Source organism: Mirounga angustirostris, unplaced genomic scaffold (assembly GCF_029215605.1).
Source record: "Mirounga angustirostris isolate CCGP_5_RB_7025 unplaced genomic scaffold, mMirAng1.0.hap1 SCAF_2, whole genome shotgun sequence".
NCBI lineage: Eukaryota > Metazoa > Chordata > Mammalia > Carnivora > Phocidae > Mirounga > Mirounga angustirostris.
The window spans coordinates 121,965,141-121,983,450 of record NW_026991710.1 but is presented as its reverse complement, the minus strand read 5'-3'; the positions used below and the strand labels follow the sequence as shown (position 1 = coordinate 121,983,450).

Sequence of the window (18,310 nt, the reverse complement as noted above, 5' to 3'; positions counted from 1 at the left end):
TCTCATCAGCCTTCTCTGCTTGTGACTGACGAGAAGGAACTCTCCGACCAGCTACCATGCCAGGGTGTAAGAACAGAAAGAAGTGTAAATCAGTAACATGTAACAGGTACCTTGTAAATACTGCCCGGGGCCTGACCTTTGCCAGCCATATCTAACATTCTTCCACTTTTCAAGCACGGTTCACAAACGAGGCCGTGGGCAGCACAAATGAATTACTAAAAATATAAGCATTCAAGTGACTTTTAATATTAAAATACTTTATGAAATGATATATAAAATCATTGCATAGGATAAATTTCCTTAGCCTCCGCTTTTAAAAGTTTTCAACAACACATCTGCTGCTAGTCCTGGGGACAGGGCCCCACTGAGAACCTTTTTTTCCAGAACAGGAATCTGTTCCTGGACGGTGGGATGGGTCCTGAAATGTTCTAACACGCTTTCCTGAATGAGATTCCACATCCAAACTTTCTGCTGCCTCTGCCGCTTGGCCATCAGCTCCCCACTGGCGAGCATGAGGTCCTGGAACTCTCTCATCTTATCCCACATTTCAGTGATGCCCTCTCCGCTTCTGGCGGAGATACGAATTACCTATTGAAAAGGGAAGAACCAAAACCGTTTTACTTAAAATGATAGGAAACATCTTCATAGGAACTCTGATATTTGCCGATTAAGTCTTACAGTCTATGAAAATAGGTAAGTGAAAACGGAGACATTTTGTCACTGTATTGAAGTAAACTATACCCAGAAGTAGACTGAGGTAACTTACTACGATTACTAACTATGTGCAGAAACAAGACACTGATTTCAGGTCAAAATTTTTAGCCCAGAGGCTTATTTTGACTTAGGATTGCTCAGATGGTCCTCAGAGGCCATGCGGAGGAGCTGCGAGAGGGTCACGAGGATGAGAAGGGCAATGCTGGGTAGGTTTCCCTGAGGCCTGAGTGCTAGGAAACGGAACTATGTTGAGAAAATAGCCCCATTCCCTGTGTCAACAGTCCCTGATTCAGCAAGCACTAAGAGCCGAGCACCCAGCCCTTGCCCGGAGCAGACAGCCCTGCGCCCCGTGCAGACAAGGTGACTGCGGGAGCCCAGGGGCGGGCGGTAAGGGAGGTCACCGCTGCTCTCATTCGAGTGATTACAGCTTACTCTTTAATAACAGAGTGGCCTCCTGCACAGAAAGCTGCCCACATCAATAGCAGCATACCGTTTATTACAGAACTTCTCTTTGTTTTTTCCTTCTTGAAAACAGCACCCAACAAGCATAATGGGAACGGAAGTGATCACACCAAAAGCTTCTCTCCTACTCAAACTCTTAAGACAGAGAATCAAATCACTAATTGCTCCATAATCTTAAGAATGGTTCCTTTCAGGATGGATTTGCTATCACTTCAGAATGGCTCAAGTCAAACATTAAGCAAACTAATCTATCCCCTTGCATCTGGTTTTTGACATCTCGTGATTGAAGGATTATATTTAAAATCATGACAACCCACTCTGGCTTTGCCATAATGTTTTAAAATTCTGATCTCACATCCAAGCAAAGATTGATTCTAAGTCTAGCTTGGGACTCCCATCCTCTCTTCTAATGGGTGCAGTCCACTCAGGGTAGGAAATGCAGAACGGAACGCAAGCTGACCTTTGGTCTCCAGACTTCTGAGCGTTTGCGGAGTAACTTCAGTGCACTCACATACTCAGCCTGTATCCTTCGAGCCGGCACGATCAAGTCTCCATCAGATTTCGTTATAGCCACCAGGTCTGCCATCTCAATTATACCTCTTTTGATACCCTGAAGTGAAAAAGACAGTGATGTATCAGAAACACTTCATTTAATTATAGCAAAAAAAAAAAAAAAAAAAAAAAAGGGACACCAGTCAATGCTAAGATTTTGAGAGACACACACTTCATTAACTAATTTTCCTCTGCATCCTCCCAAGCCCTGGGTACTAGGAACCACAATTACTCAACAAAAATTATTCAAAAGCACCAGCTGTTGGGATTATGGAAGTCATCTATAAGATCTCTTCCAAATTTAGAGACTAACATGAGAAAATACATTCACAATTAGAGAAAATGCATCATCAAGACACAACATGAATGAGTGGCAGGGGACAAGTCCAGTTGTCTCATGACGGATTCTGTCTCTCCTGAGCTAATGCTGCAGGATGCAAAACCATCCATCATTAAGTGCTTAAAGAGAAAAGACACCTATCGCTAACACCTGCATTTCCATAAACAAAGTCTTTGAAGTTTTCCTCAAGGTTTATAATTTTTTTTTCCAATTTGCATTTGAGGAAAAATAACCTGATAGTTAAAAATGCCCCAATCTCGGTCCTACAAACACCCACACCACAGTGGTCTCTTTTGGCTGGAGCGGTCCCTGTGCCCCGTTCGCTCCCCATGCTGCAGGTGGAAAAATCTAAGTTGTAGGATTAGCTCAAGGTCATAAATTCTATTACTATAAGTTAGGAAAAAACAGAGAATGTGTCTTTGACTCAGGTATTTTAGCCAATATGAATGATATTTATTTTCTTTTTTTTATTTGAGAGAGAGAGACAGAGAGCGTGCATGTGTACTAGTAGGGGGAGGGGCGAGGGAGAGGGAGAAGCAAACTCCCCGCTGAGCAGGGAGCCCGATGCAGGGCTCAAGCCCAGGACCCTGAGATCACCAGAGCTGAAGGCAGATGATTAACCAACTGGGCCACTCAGGAGCCCCTGAATGCTACTTCTTTTACCTACATTAATAGCAACTTAATTTACAGAAACACAACACTGGATATGTGTACTTTCAGAGATGTATACTTTGTGTCTGGGGAGAAAAAAAGTCAACATAATCACCTGCAATTCATCTCCTCCTGCTGGTGGCAGTAGTAAAACAAACATGTCAACCATATCCGCAACGGCAAACTCCGACTGGCCCACACCTGAAATTGTAAACTATTCATAGTGATGAGACTTTCTCAACTACCTTGACCACCATTTCATTCACTCGTACTCACGCTCACACACTCAAGCCGATCCCACCTTAAACACCCCCCTCTGAAGAATCTATTAAATGCACTGCCTTGCCTATGAGCACACCTGTGACCCTCCCCACACCTCTCTCCCTCGCTTATTCCCAGTAGCCTTCGTGGCGGCTAAATGGAGAACCTCGAGATGTCCAGGGAGCAGCTTGAATTGTGTGGTTCTAATCCTAGACCAGGCCTGTCAAGACTTTCAGCTTTCTGGCCTTCTCAGCCTCTGAGGAGCCCCGCAAACCTGCACCGATGGGTCAGTCTGACTATCCGTGGTCTCTCCTCTGTAAGCGTGCCAGAGAACTGGCTCAGGAACAGGCACCACCACAGGGTCATGGAGTCTGCCATCCACTACCCCCGCCGCACTGCCCGGTAAAAGCAATGCCCCTAAGCACCCTCAGTCAGCTGCTTTCCCATTCACACCGTGGCTATTACAAACATTCACTGTGCCATGATCTCCCCCATGACGACGACCCTGGCACCTACCTGACAGCGCTCCCTCAGCGTCCCCCTCGCCCCCTCCACAGATAAGCAGGTCCAAATACCAGCCCTGCTCACTGCCTCCTCTCCAGCCTCCTTCCTTCCCATTTCCTCTGGGCCCTTGTTTTGCCTTATCTTTAACCTCTCCTTAGTCTACCGGCTCCTGTCACCCAGCACCTCATAGGAATTGTGCTCTTGTCTTTCTCATCTGAAAACTAAACAAACCAAGAAAAAAAGACAAAAACTCACAACCTCCTCCAATTATCACCATATTTCTCACTTTCTCTTTATAACTAAGTGTCTAGAAAAACAATCAATGTATGCTCATTTGTCTTCATTACTTCACATTAATTTCAATCCACTTAAATCTGACTTCCACATCACCCGCTCCACTGAAACTCCTCTCAAGATTCTGTCCTTTGTTGGGGTGTCAGAGACTTCTAGTTGTCCATTCCATATTTATTCTTCCCCATTTCCTTACCCCAATGTTGTCAGGAGCACCAATATACCAGGTGGAAGCCCACAGTCACCACACCCAATTTCCACCAGAGATGATCAATGACTGAAAGCAAAAGCCACCAGATGGGGTTTCCAGGGAAAATTCTTTAAAGGGGACTAGCCCAGCCAGAGGTACACGTCTTCTGCCTACCCCTTTCCCTTCCTTCCATACTCTCCCTCCTCCCTCTTCCTCCTGCCTGGAATGTGGATGTGATGGTTAGAGCTTCATCAGCCATCTTTTACCCAAGAGCAACACTGAGGAGGGAAACTAAGTGCTAAGAATGGACAGCAGAGACAGAAGCCTGGGACACTGAGGGCACTGTGGAACCACCAGGCCTGCTCAGGACTGCCTGCCTCTGGGCTTCTCCTGTAGACGAGAAAATAAACCACTTTCTGTTTGAGTCACAATTATTTCGAGTCTCTGGGACAAGCAGTCAAATGCAACCTCCAGCCAATGCACTTGGTTTTTATGGTCCTCTTCTCCCTTGATTTCTCCTACTACCACACGGGCAACTCTTCCTCCATCCATCCCTACATGGTGGAGTTTCTGGTCTCCGGCCCCATCTCTCTTCACCCCCTATGTGCCTCCACATTCTATGGGCTAAGTATCCTGAACAAACCGCGGTTCTGTAAATGGGCCATGTCCTCTCACTCTCTTTATTTCACTCCAATTCCTCCTTCAACACTGAGCTCAACTGTCACCTCCTCCCGGAAGTCTTCCCTGATCCCTCAAACCTGAGTCAGGTTGTGTCACAAACATTTATCACTGAGTAGCAGTAGTTTGTCTCTCCACAAGCCTGTGAATTTCTTGGGGTTTCCATTTCAGTATTTTCATTGTGTATAGCTGTGTACTAAGGATAGAAAGATGAAATAAAACATGGCCCTGTACTAAAGAGGCACCCAACTACATGAATTTTCTTAGCAAATATTATAGACATGTGAAATGTGCTTAAACACAACAGGTGTTAAGTTAATGTGTTGTTTCCAATGCTTACAGTTCTCCTCTGGCGTTTACAACATACCACTCTTATATAACAGTTCTCCAGATACACGGCTTTTCTTTAAAGGTCAGGATTAGAGCCTGTATTTTCATATCTCCTATAGAACCCGAGATATCTTGTATTTAATTACACCTTAGAAAATATATGCTGAATGAACAAAATGATACTAGTTGTCAATCATCTTTTTATGGCATTCGTCATAATAGTATTTTACTGTTATGAAATAGAAAATCACACTCACCTACGGTTTCAATAAGAATGATGTCATATCCCCCTCCTTCACACAACAGAATAGCTTCATTTGTGGTCCTTGTCACACCTCCTAAAGTACCGCTGGTAGGAGATGGCCTGATGTATGCATTCATATCTCTTGATAACTCAGTCATTCGGGTTTTATCACCTAAGAGTGATCCTAAGACACAGAGTTAAGACTTTCTAATCATGGAACACCTATAAGGGCCAATTATCAATCAGCTAATTCCCAGGTGAAGTGCTTTATGACATTTCTCCCCAAATCTCAAAATGATTTCATATTATTGAGCTTTAGGGCAACACAGCATGTATGATGCCAAATTAACCGTTTGAACATTTCAAGCCCTTCAAAATTTATAATGGTTTTCCACTGACTAGAGGTTCAAATCTAGATTCTTCAGCCTAGCACTAAAGGCCCTCAGAATGCAGCCCTACCTTACCTGCCCATTTTCAGCTTCCACTAGTCCTCAAATCAATCTTCCATTCCAGCCAAGATGGGTTCTTTACTGTCATCTTAACATGGTTGTCTTTATGGTTTTCAAATGGGGATGAGTTTGCCCCCAGAGGAAATCTGGCAATGTCTAGAGAGATTTTTACTTGTCACAACTGGGGGTAGGATGCTACTGGCATCTGGTGGGTAGAGGCCAAGGATACTGTTAAGCATCCTTCAATGTCAGGAAGCTGCCCAAAACAAAGAATGTCATTAGTGCCAAGGTTGAGAAACTGCTTTAATAGAAGGTCTTTGCCCATGGAACCATGTCTTACGTATTCTGTAATGAGTGTTTATTCACAGTAGGCAATTAATTAATTAATTAATTTTTTTAAAAAAGATTTTATTTATTCATTTGAGAGAGAGAGAGAGAAAGAGAGAGCATGAGCGGGGGAAGGGCAGAGGGAGAAGCAGGCTTCCTGCTGAGCAGGGAGCCCAATGCGGGGCTCAATCCCAGGACCCCGAGATCATGACCTGAGCCGAAGGCAGACGCTTAACCAACGAGCCACCCAGGCGCCCCTAGGGTTTTCATAGGTTCTAATTCTAGAGCAGACACCTACCACATATCTCAACTACCTTATTTATTGCACACAAAACTTTCTTCTAAAGTGATTTTCTGCATGAAACCATCTCTGTGTAAGTCAACAAACTGCCAAAGCCGTACTTTAAATTATTATCCTATAGATCCTAACACACTGAATTAAACATTATGAAATTACTCTCCCATCTGTCTTAGCAGTGAGTCCAAAACTGTCAGTTGCAGACCCTTCGGGAGGTCTCCAAGCTACTGCAGGGGGTCTGTGAATCCAAAGCACAACAAGGACTGAACTACAGGCCAATAAAGTAATGTTTTTCAACTTTAGCATCTTGCTGCTTTTCAAATGTATGGTACTGGAGCAATAATAAAGTAGAAATGGAAACTTACAGTGTCCTGTTAATCCTCACGTATTTTTCTTTCAAAGTCTATTTATTTTTTTTACCTGACAAAGGGACCTTCATTTTTAGTTTAAGAATTAAGAACCACATGGCTATGCAACTTTAATCAGGCTATCTTGTCAGCATATCTGCTATTACTATCTCAAGCTATTATTTTCTTTTGCTATTACAAGTATTATAGAATACTACAAAGGTAAGAGAAAAAAGGCCTTCTCCCCTGTATGAAAATGAGAGCCACTATAAAAAAATTCTTTGTTCAAGTCCTTACACCTTTAACAAAGAAAGTTCTTAGAATGTAAATAAGATGATACACTGACATGGCTTTAATCTCGAACCTTGTGAGTATAATTTTATTTTACGGTTAACATTTTTATTATTGTGACTCAAAAACTGTGCATGTTCTCAGCTACAGTTCTCAGTGGGTGGTAACAGGAATTGTTGTCCACGTCTCTACTGACCTAAAGCCCTTGAAATATGATTATATCATCTCTATTTTTTTAGCATGAAACCCATAGTATGCAAACCAAACACTTCCACAAAGCGCCCTGTATTTTCCCCTCACAACACACGTTACGTTGTAACGGCCTGTGTTCACATGTCTATTTCCCTCATTTGATGTAGCTCCCTAAGGCCAAGAGGACTGTGTCTCAGTCACCATTACATGACACAGTGCCTTCCTTGTACAATGCCTCGCCTATATCAGACATTCGAGCACTTGTTAAACGAATAACTGCAATGTGAGAGGGGTAGGGGGAAGAAAAACTTTCCTGAGTATTTATATGGTATGCTTTATGTTTTCCTTAAATGATCCTTTGGGGAAACAGAGTTTATTCATTTTCTCTCTCATGAGCTGCAAATTAAACTAAACTCGGAGTGACTGTGTGCCCTCAAACCAGTAAGTAGTTGCTGAGCCTGAGAGGTGACACACCACGCTACGTGCTGTAGGGAGAACAGCAGTGTATTCCACGGTCGGTCCCTCTAAGAGCTTTCTGTTTCACTGAACATGTAATATGAACCGGTGACAAGTTAGAAAGAGCAATAACATTTTCTTTTAAGCTTAAGAGACGTTACAATATAAGAAAAAAGCGAACGAGGGATGGACCCATTTTCTGAACCGTGTAGGGGCTGATACAGCCAGGGAAAAAACAACAGGAGGGAAGAGGGCCTAATGTCAGCTTTGATAGACAAAGAGCTGGAAGTTGCTTTTGATTATCTTCAACTTCTGGCGCCCATTTTCCTAGTTCTCTAAGTACCCAAGCTCGTCCTGGACTACCCACAAGCTAAGGAGCCCAAGGCCCCAAACCACCTCCCTCCATCTCCACCTCGCTGCCCCCAAAACTCCCTTCTTTCAGTGAGATCAAACTCAGCGAGAGGTTAGAAGTCACCAGACTGTGCAAATTCCCATTAAATTATAAGAGAGCCCTTTGAGCCCCTGCTCTGCAATTAAAAAAAAAAAAAAAAGTCAGTGATACTCACCACCACTAGTACAAGAAGAAGGGTCCACAGCTAGCACAGATAATTTGTGCCCTCTCTCAGTAAGCATTTTTCCAAAATACTCTATAAAGGTTGATTTTCCAGCACCAGGGGGCCCGGACAATCCTACAGTAGAGAGAGACCTTCTAATTTAATGAAAGAAATGAGAGCAGCACAATGATAAGTTCTATTCAAATATTAGATTTATCTTCTATTTCTCATGTATTAAAACCATCATTAATGTATTTTAACATTTCCTAAAGTAAACAAAAAACCATTTATTTATCTAGGTTCCTGAGCAATAGGGATATAGGAAGAAAACAATTCTGAGTTCCCTATGTTCTCCAAATTCACTTTGTATAATTACAAAATATGATCGGCCCTTTTACTATAACATAGATCTTTCTGGAAAGACTTCATTGCCTATACTGTTAATGTGCTGAGTTTCCACAACATCTGCCCACCTCTCACCATGATCAGTAATTATCCCACCTACCCCAATGCTGGACACTTTGCTCTTCCCATTAGAAAAACAACTCAGTACTCTGGAAATTCCCAGGGATTGAGAAAATTTTCTATTTATGAAAGATAATTTTTTTTCATCCTACCCATAACTCAAAATATAGGATTTAAACTGAATCCTGAAAAAATTAGCTTGTCTTAAGAAAGGCAGGAAATTTCCCTGCTTGGAGAGTTCACCGAGCATGGCAGGTAAGAGCACGCACTCTGGAGCCAAGTGGCCGGTTCTGGTTCCAGCTCTCCCTTTTATGAGCTGTACAATCGTGGTGAGGTTACTTAACCATTCTGTACCTGAGTATACTCTGCAATAAAATAGATGCGCTAGCACCTATCTCTTCAGGTTGTTGTAAGAACTAGAGGAGTTGATATTTGCAATGTTTAGAACAGCACCTGGCATAAAGTATATAACACTGAAGCATTTAATTGTAATTTCATTCAAAAGTATGCGTAGGTCATATGGCATGCTTGGCTCCTTACTGCAATTTTCAGGGCAGGTCTCTGTCTTAAACATCTGTATGGGTGCCGAACAAACATTTGTTACTTGTAGTTATGATGGTGATAAAATAGCTACCATAAAGACACAGGTTTATCTGGCCTCACAAGACCAAGATGAAAGAACCAGAACAGCAATGAAAATTTGTGAGTTACTAGCTACGAGTGAGTTGCTGGTTAACTCTGTATATTTCTGGGATATTTTCTCTTCAAACAGCATTTAGCCGTAATAAGTAAACACTTTGTCATAACAGGAATTTCTCTTTGGGAGTCTACTATTTTGTGTCTACAATACATAAAGATTATTAACGGTCAACGTAGTACTCTCAAAAGGAGAGTTCCTTCAGTGAAGGCAGAAGACTAGGATGTATGAACAATGCAGACTAGTACCAACATCGGTTGGTGAACTCTTTTTGAAATAATCTTTAAAGATTCATACCCTGTTACCATAAAATTAGAAAGTTTTAATCCCCTATCATTAAACTGAGATGTAAGTCTAATATAATGCCAGTCAATTTTTAAGTATTTACTCAATCCTCACAAAATTTCTGCACTTTGTCCACCATTTCAAGTTTTAGTGGGAAAGTTGGTTGGAATCACCTACTTTGCCATCATGAAGAGCTCTCATCCCACCTAAACCTATCTAAACTGTTTAAAAATGCACAATTAAGAAAATATAGCAAGCTTATTTGCAATTGCGGAACCTAGTCAATTGTTCAAGAAATCGAGTGAATTTCTAATATTTTTAGACAGCAAATGAATATGGTCTCTCCTTTAAAACACATTTTGGTATTGAGATGGCTGCACTTAAAGCCAAGCAACTCCTAGAAACTCTAACAAAAAGTACCTGAAAGAAGAGAGACTTGCCCTAGAAAGACTAATGAAACACCTAAGAAGTAGAATGTTGAAATGTGATAAGGATATTTATAGTTGATATAAATACTAAAACAAGGCATTCACTTCAGACCATCGCGCAGAAGGACTACCAAGAGAAAGGAGTAAACCAGTTAACAGTTCTTCATATGCATATTCTATTCTGGGAGCCACAGGTTCTTGCCAAAATAGAAATCTTATATTATTCTCTTAAAATACAGAGACTTGGTTCAAATTACCCCCAACATAACAAGACCGATATTTGCAAAAAAAAAAAGGGGGGGGAGGGGGATTAAAATCCAGCCCAAAATTCTGAGAAGAAAAAAAGAATTCCCATTAGATTACAAACTATGTAGACTTATCTTAAAACAGAAAATTTACAAAAATATTTACTGAACAGACTGAAAGGAAAAAAAAAAAAAGACTGACCCACTCGAAATGCTAGTGGTTTTCCTTTATTTATTTGTTCTTGTTCTCTGTGGTAGACTAATACTTTCTGAAGAAGCACCTGGGCTAACTCTTTTTTCCTCTTGTGTGTTGATTCTATAAGAGTTATGGCCTCTGCTAAGCAGGCCCTGTGCCCTTGGATTAAACCGGTATAAAGTTTATCCACAAATCTTTGTTCTTTATCAGAAAGTTCTTCTGTGTGTTCCTTTAAGGTTGTTTGTACACATAATTTTCTCTTTAAACCATTTGACAACAACATCCATTTTGTACAATGGAGTCCAAGAGAATTAAATGGCCGAGCACAAGGGATTCCTGATCCGAGATGAGTACTTGAGTGAAAGATGAAGTGGTAGCGATGGAAAGGTGTTCTTAAAAGGCCTTTTAGGAAACGCCGGTGAGAATGTTGCAGTAGCATGGGAATATTCATTTTGTTTGTAACTGCAGAAAACACAGGTTGCTTTTTCGTTCAATGTGATTTGTGACTCCCTAGAACAAAGAAAAACGTATTTTTGCCAGTTCAATATACAATTAAGATACTGAAGTTAGTAAAACTGCAAGCTTAGTGTTTTCCCTACATTCTAAAACACACATAATCAGGCTTCTTGGCAGTACAAATGGGTGAAAGTTTCTTACCAAACCTAAGAGAGAAGATGCCCCCTTGCCTACAGTTAATATTCAGAGTAGCCCAAATGATGGATTATTGCTCTACTGTAAAATAGAATGTACATTAAAATTTTCTTCCAGGGGCACCTGAGTGGCTCAGTCGTTAAACGTCTGCCTTCAGCTCAGGTCATGATCCCAGGGCTCTGGGATCGAGCCCCACATCAGTCTCCCTGCTCGGCGGGAAGCCTGCTTCTCCCTCTCCCACTCCCCCTGCTTGTGTTCCCTCTCTCACGGTGCCTCTCTCTGTCAAATAAATAAAATCTTTAAAAAAATAAAAATTTTCTTCTAAACAAAAAATAAATATACAAAAACCCTGTTAGGGTAGAAATTTTATGTCATGTTTATTTTCTTCTGTCTACAGACTACAATTTCCTCAGATCAAACAGACCTTATTTTGAGGCTCATTCAAAAGGTAAAAAACAAAACGAAACAAAACAAAAAAACAAACTTCTGATGCTAGCCTTTTATTCTTTCTCTACCAAAAAAAAAAAAAAATGTGATTAATAGTGTAGGCACTTGAGGCATAAGTTTAGATAAATGTATGTATTCAATGGGCTCACCCTGGAACATAGATATATGTAAAGAATGGCCTAACATAAGCACATCATCACCATCACCACCACCACCACCAACGCCACCACCCTGGGCCTTCGTGTGAAATGAACTGTGAGGTTTGTATGGTAACTAGATCAATGTATTTCCAAGTAGGACCCAAACTGCCTGGTACTTACTAAAAATGCATATTCCCAGCCCCACACATCAGAATCTCTGTGGGTAAATAAGCACACTCAAGTCTGAACCACTATGGAATTAGATGAGGATGCTTTACTTAGATTTACTGATAATCTCCATTTCAAATTGTATTCAACAATGAAAGCTGACACAGTAACATGGAGAGTCAGGAAAGTACAGAGGGTATGAGCCATGGCCACTCTGAGTCTCTGTCACGTCAGCTATTGTGATACTGACCACTCCGTGCCTCAGCATCGTCTTGAGTTAAGAGAAGAGGTAAAGAGAATAGGATGGCTGTGAGAATGAATTCAGTTAATTCATGTAAAGAGCCTCATGTAAAAAGCCTGGAACAGTGCCTAGCATAGAGTAAGAGCTCAATAAACGTTAGCTTTTATTATTATACTAATTTATAAAACATCAGTAAAAATTAGGTCACAGACCTAGCTTCCAGTGGCAAACCAAAATTTACATACAAATGATACATATGGCCTACCAAATTTGGCTTTATGATTATTTGAAAATTTTGGTTTTCAACTACCTCATAGCAGAATGAGATAAATTACTTTATTGCTCCGAAGTACCTCTCTACATTGTATTTCAAGGCCAATCCCTAGCATGAAATTAATTTTACTAAATAACATTCTAATAGGAAAAAAGAAGACATATTTTAAGTTTTTTTTTTTTTATTGTTAGAACTATAACTGCTCATTTTTCTGTTCTGGGGGGAACAGGGGACATTATGACTTTGATTTTGACAAAATTCGTCTTATTCTAAAAGGAAAATTTATGGAAAACCGTGTAAAAATGGTTCTAAAAAAACAATTTAAAACATCCACTACCACCCTTCACACAGACATACAAAAAGACATTTAAAACAACACAGTTAAAAGGGGATTTATTTTGGAAGCTCTCTTCAAGCACACTTCTCGACAATACCATGGCCGTTACAACACACTGGAAGCTCATGGGGAAGAACTGTATTTTTATTCAACCAGTCACTATTTTCTGAGCACATACCGCTCTTCAGGTCCCATCCTAGGTTTAAGAATCACAGTGATCGGGCGCCTGGGTGGCTCAGTCGGTTGAGCGACTGCCTTCGGCTTGGGTCATGATCCTGGAGTCCCGGGATCGAGTCCCGCATCGGGCTCCCTGCTTGGCAGGGAGTCTGCTTCTCCCTCTGACCCTCCCAACCCTCCCCCTTCTCATGCTCTCTCTCTCTCAGTCTCTCTCTCTCAAATAAATAAATAAAATCTTAAAAAAAAAAAAAAAGAATCACAATGACGACAGTGTTACTGTTGGTGATGACAATGATGTTTACTATGTTCCGGTCATTCTACTATGACCTTCTGCATTAGTTTCCTAGGGCTGCTGTGACAAATTACGACAAACTGGGGGGCTTAAAACAACAGATTTATTCTCTCACTGTTCTGGAGGCTGCAAGTCAGCAATCCCAGTGTTAGCAGGCCTGCGCCCCCTCTGAAGGCTCTAGGGGAGCCTGTCCCTGTTCCCCCAGCTCCTGGTGGCTGCGGGTGCTACACAAGTGCCATCTCTGCCTCTGGCTTTCCATGGCCTTCTCTTCTCTTTGTGTCTCTCCTCTGTGTGGAGATTTGTTACTGAACTGGCTCCACTCAGATAATCCAAGATGACTTCATCTCAAGCTCTTTAACTTAGGGGTGCCTGGGTGGCTCGGTCAGGTTAAGCGTCTGACTCTTGGTTTTGGCTCAGGTCATGACCTCAGGGTCGTGAGACTGAGCCCCCAGTCGGGCTCCGCGCTGGACGTGAAGCCTAAGATCCTCCCTCCTCTCCTTCTGCCCCCGCCCCTCGCCACCCTGCTCACACACTGTGTCTCTTAAAAAAAAAAAAAGATCCTTAACTTAATGGCATCTGTCATCTGCAAAAACCCCTTTTTCCAAATAAAAGTCACATTCACAAGTTCCAGGGATTAGGACGTGGGTATATCTTTTTGAAGGCCACCACTCAACCCACTATACCTTCTTAGGTGGACTCTTACATTATATTACCCTAAATGACATAATCCCAGCACTTCAAAAGCCCACAGAATAATAAACACGATGTCCAAAAAAACCCACAAAGTGCTGTGGGAACAGACAAAATTATAGAAACTAGCTCTCCTTGGGGAGTAGAAGGTTCAAGTCATGGAGGGGTCAGTGTCAAGGCTGGGTCCGAAAGGATACAAAAAAACAAAACTGGAGGAGGCAGGCCTTCCAGGCTGAGGACTTAAATGTACAGAGTCACAGCTGGTCTCTTCCCTGCCATATCAGAGAAGACTGAGCAATTGAGTGAGACAGAAGCCTGGTGTCTACAGGAAACTAGTGATAGGAAATGAAGCTGGACCAGGATGTAAACTGAGGCTCCTTGTTGGGAGTGGAGAAATGACAGAGCTATCTTTACAGAGATTAGTGACATAATCAACTTGGGTTTTTAGGGAGATAACACTAGGAGCAGTGGTGAGAAGTCCAGAGGAATCAGACCCTGGTAATGTAAAGCCCAGCTTAGGAAACCCTAGCAAAGACCCAAAAGAGATGACGAGCACCTGGACTTAGGCAGGGCATTAAGGGAAAGAGAAGTCATATTCAAGACCTTGTTGTCCACATTAGAATCCTCAAAGCTAATGATGGAGGCTGGCACGTTGCAATTCTTGAAAAAACACACAAAAAGGCTGCTGATCCGAACCTAATTTCATTTCCCACCAGCCTGTCACTCAAGAGTTTATAAACCATTTCCAAATACTTCATCTCACTTTACTCTCCCAATTTTATGATGACATTATTATTATTATTATTATTTATTCTCATGTAACAAGGGAGGGAAAACAAGAGTGAGTTAGGTGACTAATGTCATAGCCAATGGGAGGGCCAGGACTCAAACCCAGGTCTTTTGACTGTCTATGGCATTTTTTCTTAATAAATTATTTCAGGATCAAGAAGAAGTCCTTTGGCTAAAAGTAAAAAGCATTTTTAAAAAGTGTGCGGTGAGGGTGCCTGGGTGGCTCAGTAGGTTAAATGTCTGATTCTTGGTTTCGGCTCAGGTCATGATCTCATGAGTCATGGGATCAAGCTCAGTGGGGAGTTTGCTTGAGATTTTCTCCCTCTGCCCCTCCCCCAACTCTCTCTCTCTTTCTAAAATAAATACCTTTTTAAAATTAAAAAAAAAAAAAAAGTGTGCAGCGATAGTGATGGCATTAGGAAGAGCCAAAGACCAGAGAAAGAGGAAATGCTGACAAGGATACACAATATTCTTACTACCAAACCTAGTCCTATCCTTCCATAGGAGAGATGCTATCTATGTAGTCTAAGAAAAAATTATAACTATCTAAAATATGCCCTTTAATTAACAAATCTTACCATGACTACCTCTTGTTACCCAACAAAGCTATGATCAAAAAAGAGAAAGTAATATTTTTTTTTTTTTAAAGATTTTATTTATTTGAGAGAGAGAATGAGATAGAGAGAGAGAGAGCATGAGAGGGGGGAGGGTCAGAGGGAGAAGCAGACTCCCTGTTGGGCAGGGAGCCCGATGCGGGACTCGATCCCGGAACTCCAGGATCATGACCTGAGCCGAAGGCAGTCGCTCAACCGACTGAGCCACCCAGGCGCCCCAGAAAGTAATATGTTGAGAGAGAGAGAAACAAGATTATATAGTATTCATTCAACAAAGATTTGACCATTTACCATGGGTCATGCAATAGTCTAGCACTGGGGATACAACAATGATCAAAATAGAACAAAGTTCTTGACCTCATAAAGCCAACATTCTAGTAAGGGAAGACAGACTATAGATGTATAAATAAGGAGGCCAGTGTGGCTAGATGTGAATAAGCAAGAGAAAAAGTAAAAGAGAGAAGGTTAAAGAGGGGGTCAGATATACAGCCATAGATATGACTGAAGAACTTTTGACTGTGAATGAGAAGGGATGCAGTAGGACCAAGAACCTGATTTGACTTCTGTTCTAAAAGGATCTGATGGGGATGCAAGAACAGAAATGGGAAGACCAGCTAAGAGATTACTGCAATAATGCACATGAGAACTGATGAGCACATGGACCACATGGGGATGGTGTTAAATAAGATTCTGGGTGAATTCTAAAGGACCTGCTAATAAATGAGATGTGGGAGGGAAGAGAAAGAGAACAGTCAGGATTTAGCACAGGTTTTACCCTGAGCCACAGCAAAGATGGAGTTGCCCTTTAATGAGCTGAGGAAGACTGCAGGAGGTCAAGTTTCAGGTAAGATCAGGCATGTTTAGTTTCCGATACCTTAAGTTTGAGATGCCCACCAAATATCCAGGTGGGATCCTGAGTGGGCAGTTGCATTACTAGCATAAGGAAAAGGTCAGAGCTTCCGTGTAAATTTGAGAATCATTAAGTATTTAGGTGTTAATTAAATCTATGAGACCAAATGAGATTAGCAGAAGAGTGGCTGGAGATAAAGAGGTGTTATACCATTTTTCATAAAATTTTACACACACACACACACACACACAGAAATACATATGTCAAAATGTTAACTTCATCTATAGGTAAGTGGTATTACAGTGCTTATATGTTGTTTTTGGCTAATCATATTTTTCTGTTGTAGGCAGAATAATGCCACCCCCCCGCCCCAAAGACGTCCATGTCTTAATTCCTGGAACCTATGAATATGTTACGTTAAATGGTAAAGGGGAATTAAAGTTGCAGATGGAATTAAGGTTGCTAATCAGCTGACCTTAAGATAAAACAATTATCCTGGATTATCCAGGTGGACCCAATAGAACACCAAAGTCCTTTAAAGAAAGAGGGAGGTGGAAGAGCGAAATGATGTTATGTGATGAGGACTCAGCCCACCCTTGCTGAACCTCTAGGATGGAACAAAGGGCTACCAATGCCTTGATTTTAGCCCAGTAAAACCCATGTCAGACTTCTGACCTACAGAACTGTAAAATGATAAATCTGTGTTGTTTTAAGCCATTAAGTTTGTGGTTATTTGTTACAGTAGCAGAAGAAAACTAATACAGTTGCTATGGCAAAAAAAAATCTTTTTAAAAGATAAAACATAGAATTTGTATACTTTTAATAAGAAATGTCTAATAACTTCTCATGATTAACTTTTTACCTCTGACTGTATCTATAACCTGTAACCTGCTTCCTTCTGCATTGAGATTTCTTCATAATGTGACAATCAAACTTGATGAGTCCTTAAACAGTTACTATGACCATCAGCATTACATTCAATGTATATTTATATGTCAATTTCTAAATTAAACATAAAATTAGCATATATACTTAAAAACCTAGTAAAAAGAATTATGTACAAGGTGAAATAAGTGATAATCATATTTTAGCTATGCTTCTATGCACAGACATTCTATCAGAATCATCACATTAAGATATGAAGTTCAGTAGTACTCTGAAATGATGTGATACACACGGGCTAGTAATCATTTTGAGCACGGCAGCTTTAAAAAAAAAGTCTTAAAAAAAAAAAAAAAGTCTAAGGGCGCCTGTGTGGCTCAGTGGGTTAAGCATCTGCCTTCGGCTCAGGTCATGATCCCAGGGTCCTGGGATCAAGTCCCACACCAGGCTCCCTGCTGCTTCTCCCTCTCCCTCTTCCTGCCACTCTGCCTACTTGTGCGAGCTCTCTCTGTCAAAGACTAAATAAAATCCTTTAAAAAAAATCTATATGCTTAATAAAAATTAGGTGTCTAGAATGCTTATCTTCCACTTTTTTGCCTGACCAAGTCCTACTCAGTTCAAATATCACCTCTTCTAGGACACATCTTCACTACCTTTCTCAGGCAGTCAACTGTTCCATCTGCAAAGCTCCACAGCCTTTTATTCATCTTGTTTTCTAATTCATCTATTTACAGATCTCTACTCACCAGTTCTCCTCCCTGGGCCCAGTTGATGATCCTCCCAGAGAAGAGACAATCTCTTATTCTTAGTTTCCTCAGAATCCAGTACAGTGTTAGGCACATGGTAACCTGTTAAATTCTTTTAAGGTTCATGAGTGGGTTCTCTACTTTATGTTGATCTAATATACTAGAAAGAAAAGTTTGAGTAACGTCCTTAACCTGTGTGATCTGAGAATCTTTACTAAAAGCATTCTACCTTCTAAGTTCCTTGTTTTGAATCAAGGCAACTTTGACATCTAACTAATGTTCCCAAACAGAAAAACAGGTAAGTTTGTAAGGAATCAAAACCCAGTAACAAGAGCTTTACTAGACGAAAATATGTCCACTGATAATAATGCAAACAATATTCCCTAAATAAATGAGATGAATAAAACTTGTCTAATAAATAGTACACAGGTTGCTCTAACATTTAGTTATTTCTTACAACAATTTAATCAAAGTCTTTCCCAGAAAATCCATGCCAACAACCTGACAAGCTTATGGTTTATATTGCAGGGTTTATCACAATTTGGGATTGTGAAGTTCTCTATCC

At 41.0% G+C, this 18,310-nt stretch overlaps 1 protein-coding gene across 7 annotated transcripts in view; it reads right to left on the bottom strand.

Annotated features, from left to right (window-relative positions):
• Positions 1 to 224: 224 nt before the first annotated feature.
• MMAA (metabolism of cobalamin associated A) overlaps positions 225 to 18,310 on the bottom strand; it is a 50,339-nt gene continuing 32,253 nt past the window's right edge. For 5 of the 7 annotated variants that reach the window (XM_064585117.1, XM_064585118.1, XM_064585119.1 and 2 more), the window contains 6 exons: positions 10,454 to 10,957; positions 8,144 to 8,266; positions 5,231 to 5,401; positions 2,835 to 2,920; positions 1,637 to 1,786; positions 225 to 588 (listed from right to left, as the gene is read on the bottom strand). In XM_064585117.1, the coding sequence (XP_064441187.1) occupies positions 301 to 588; positions 1,637 to 1,786; positions 2,835 to 2,920; positions 5,231 to 5,401; positions 8,144 to 8,266; positions 10,454 to 10,898 (1,263 nt within the window). In that variant the 5' untranslated portion in view covers positions 10,899 to 10,957 and the 3' untranslated portion in view covers positions 225 to 300. Of the gene's footprint in view, positions 589 to 1,636; positions 1,787 to 2,834; positions 2,921 to 5,230; positions 5,402 to 8,143; positions 8,267 to 10,453; positions 10,958 to 17,745; positions 17,906 to 18,310 lie in introns of all 7 variants that reach the window. The other 2 variants (XM_045880346.3, XM_064585120.1) reach the window with 2 other exon arrangements.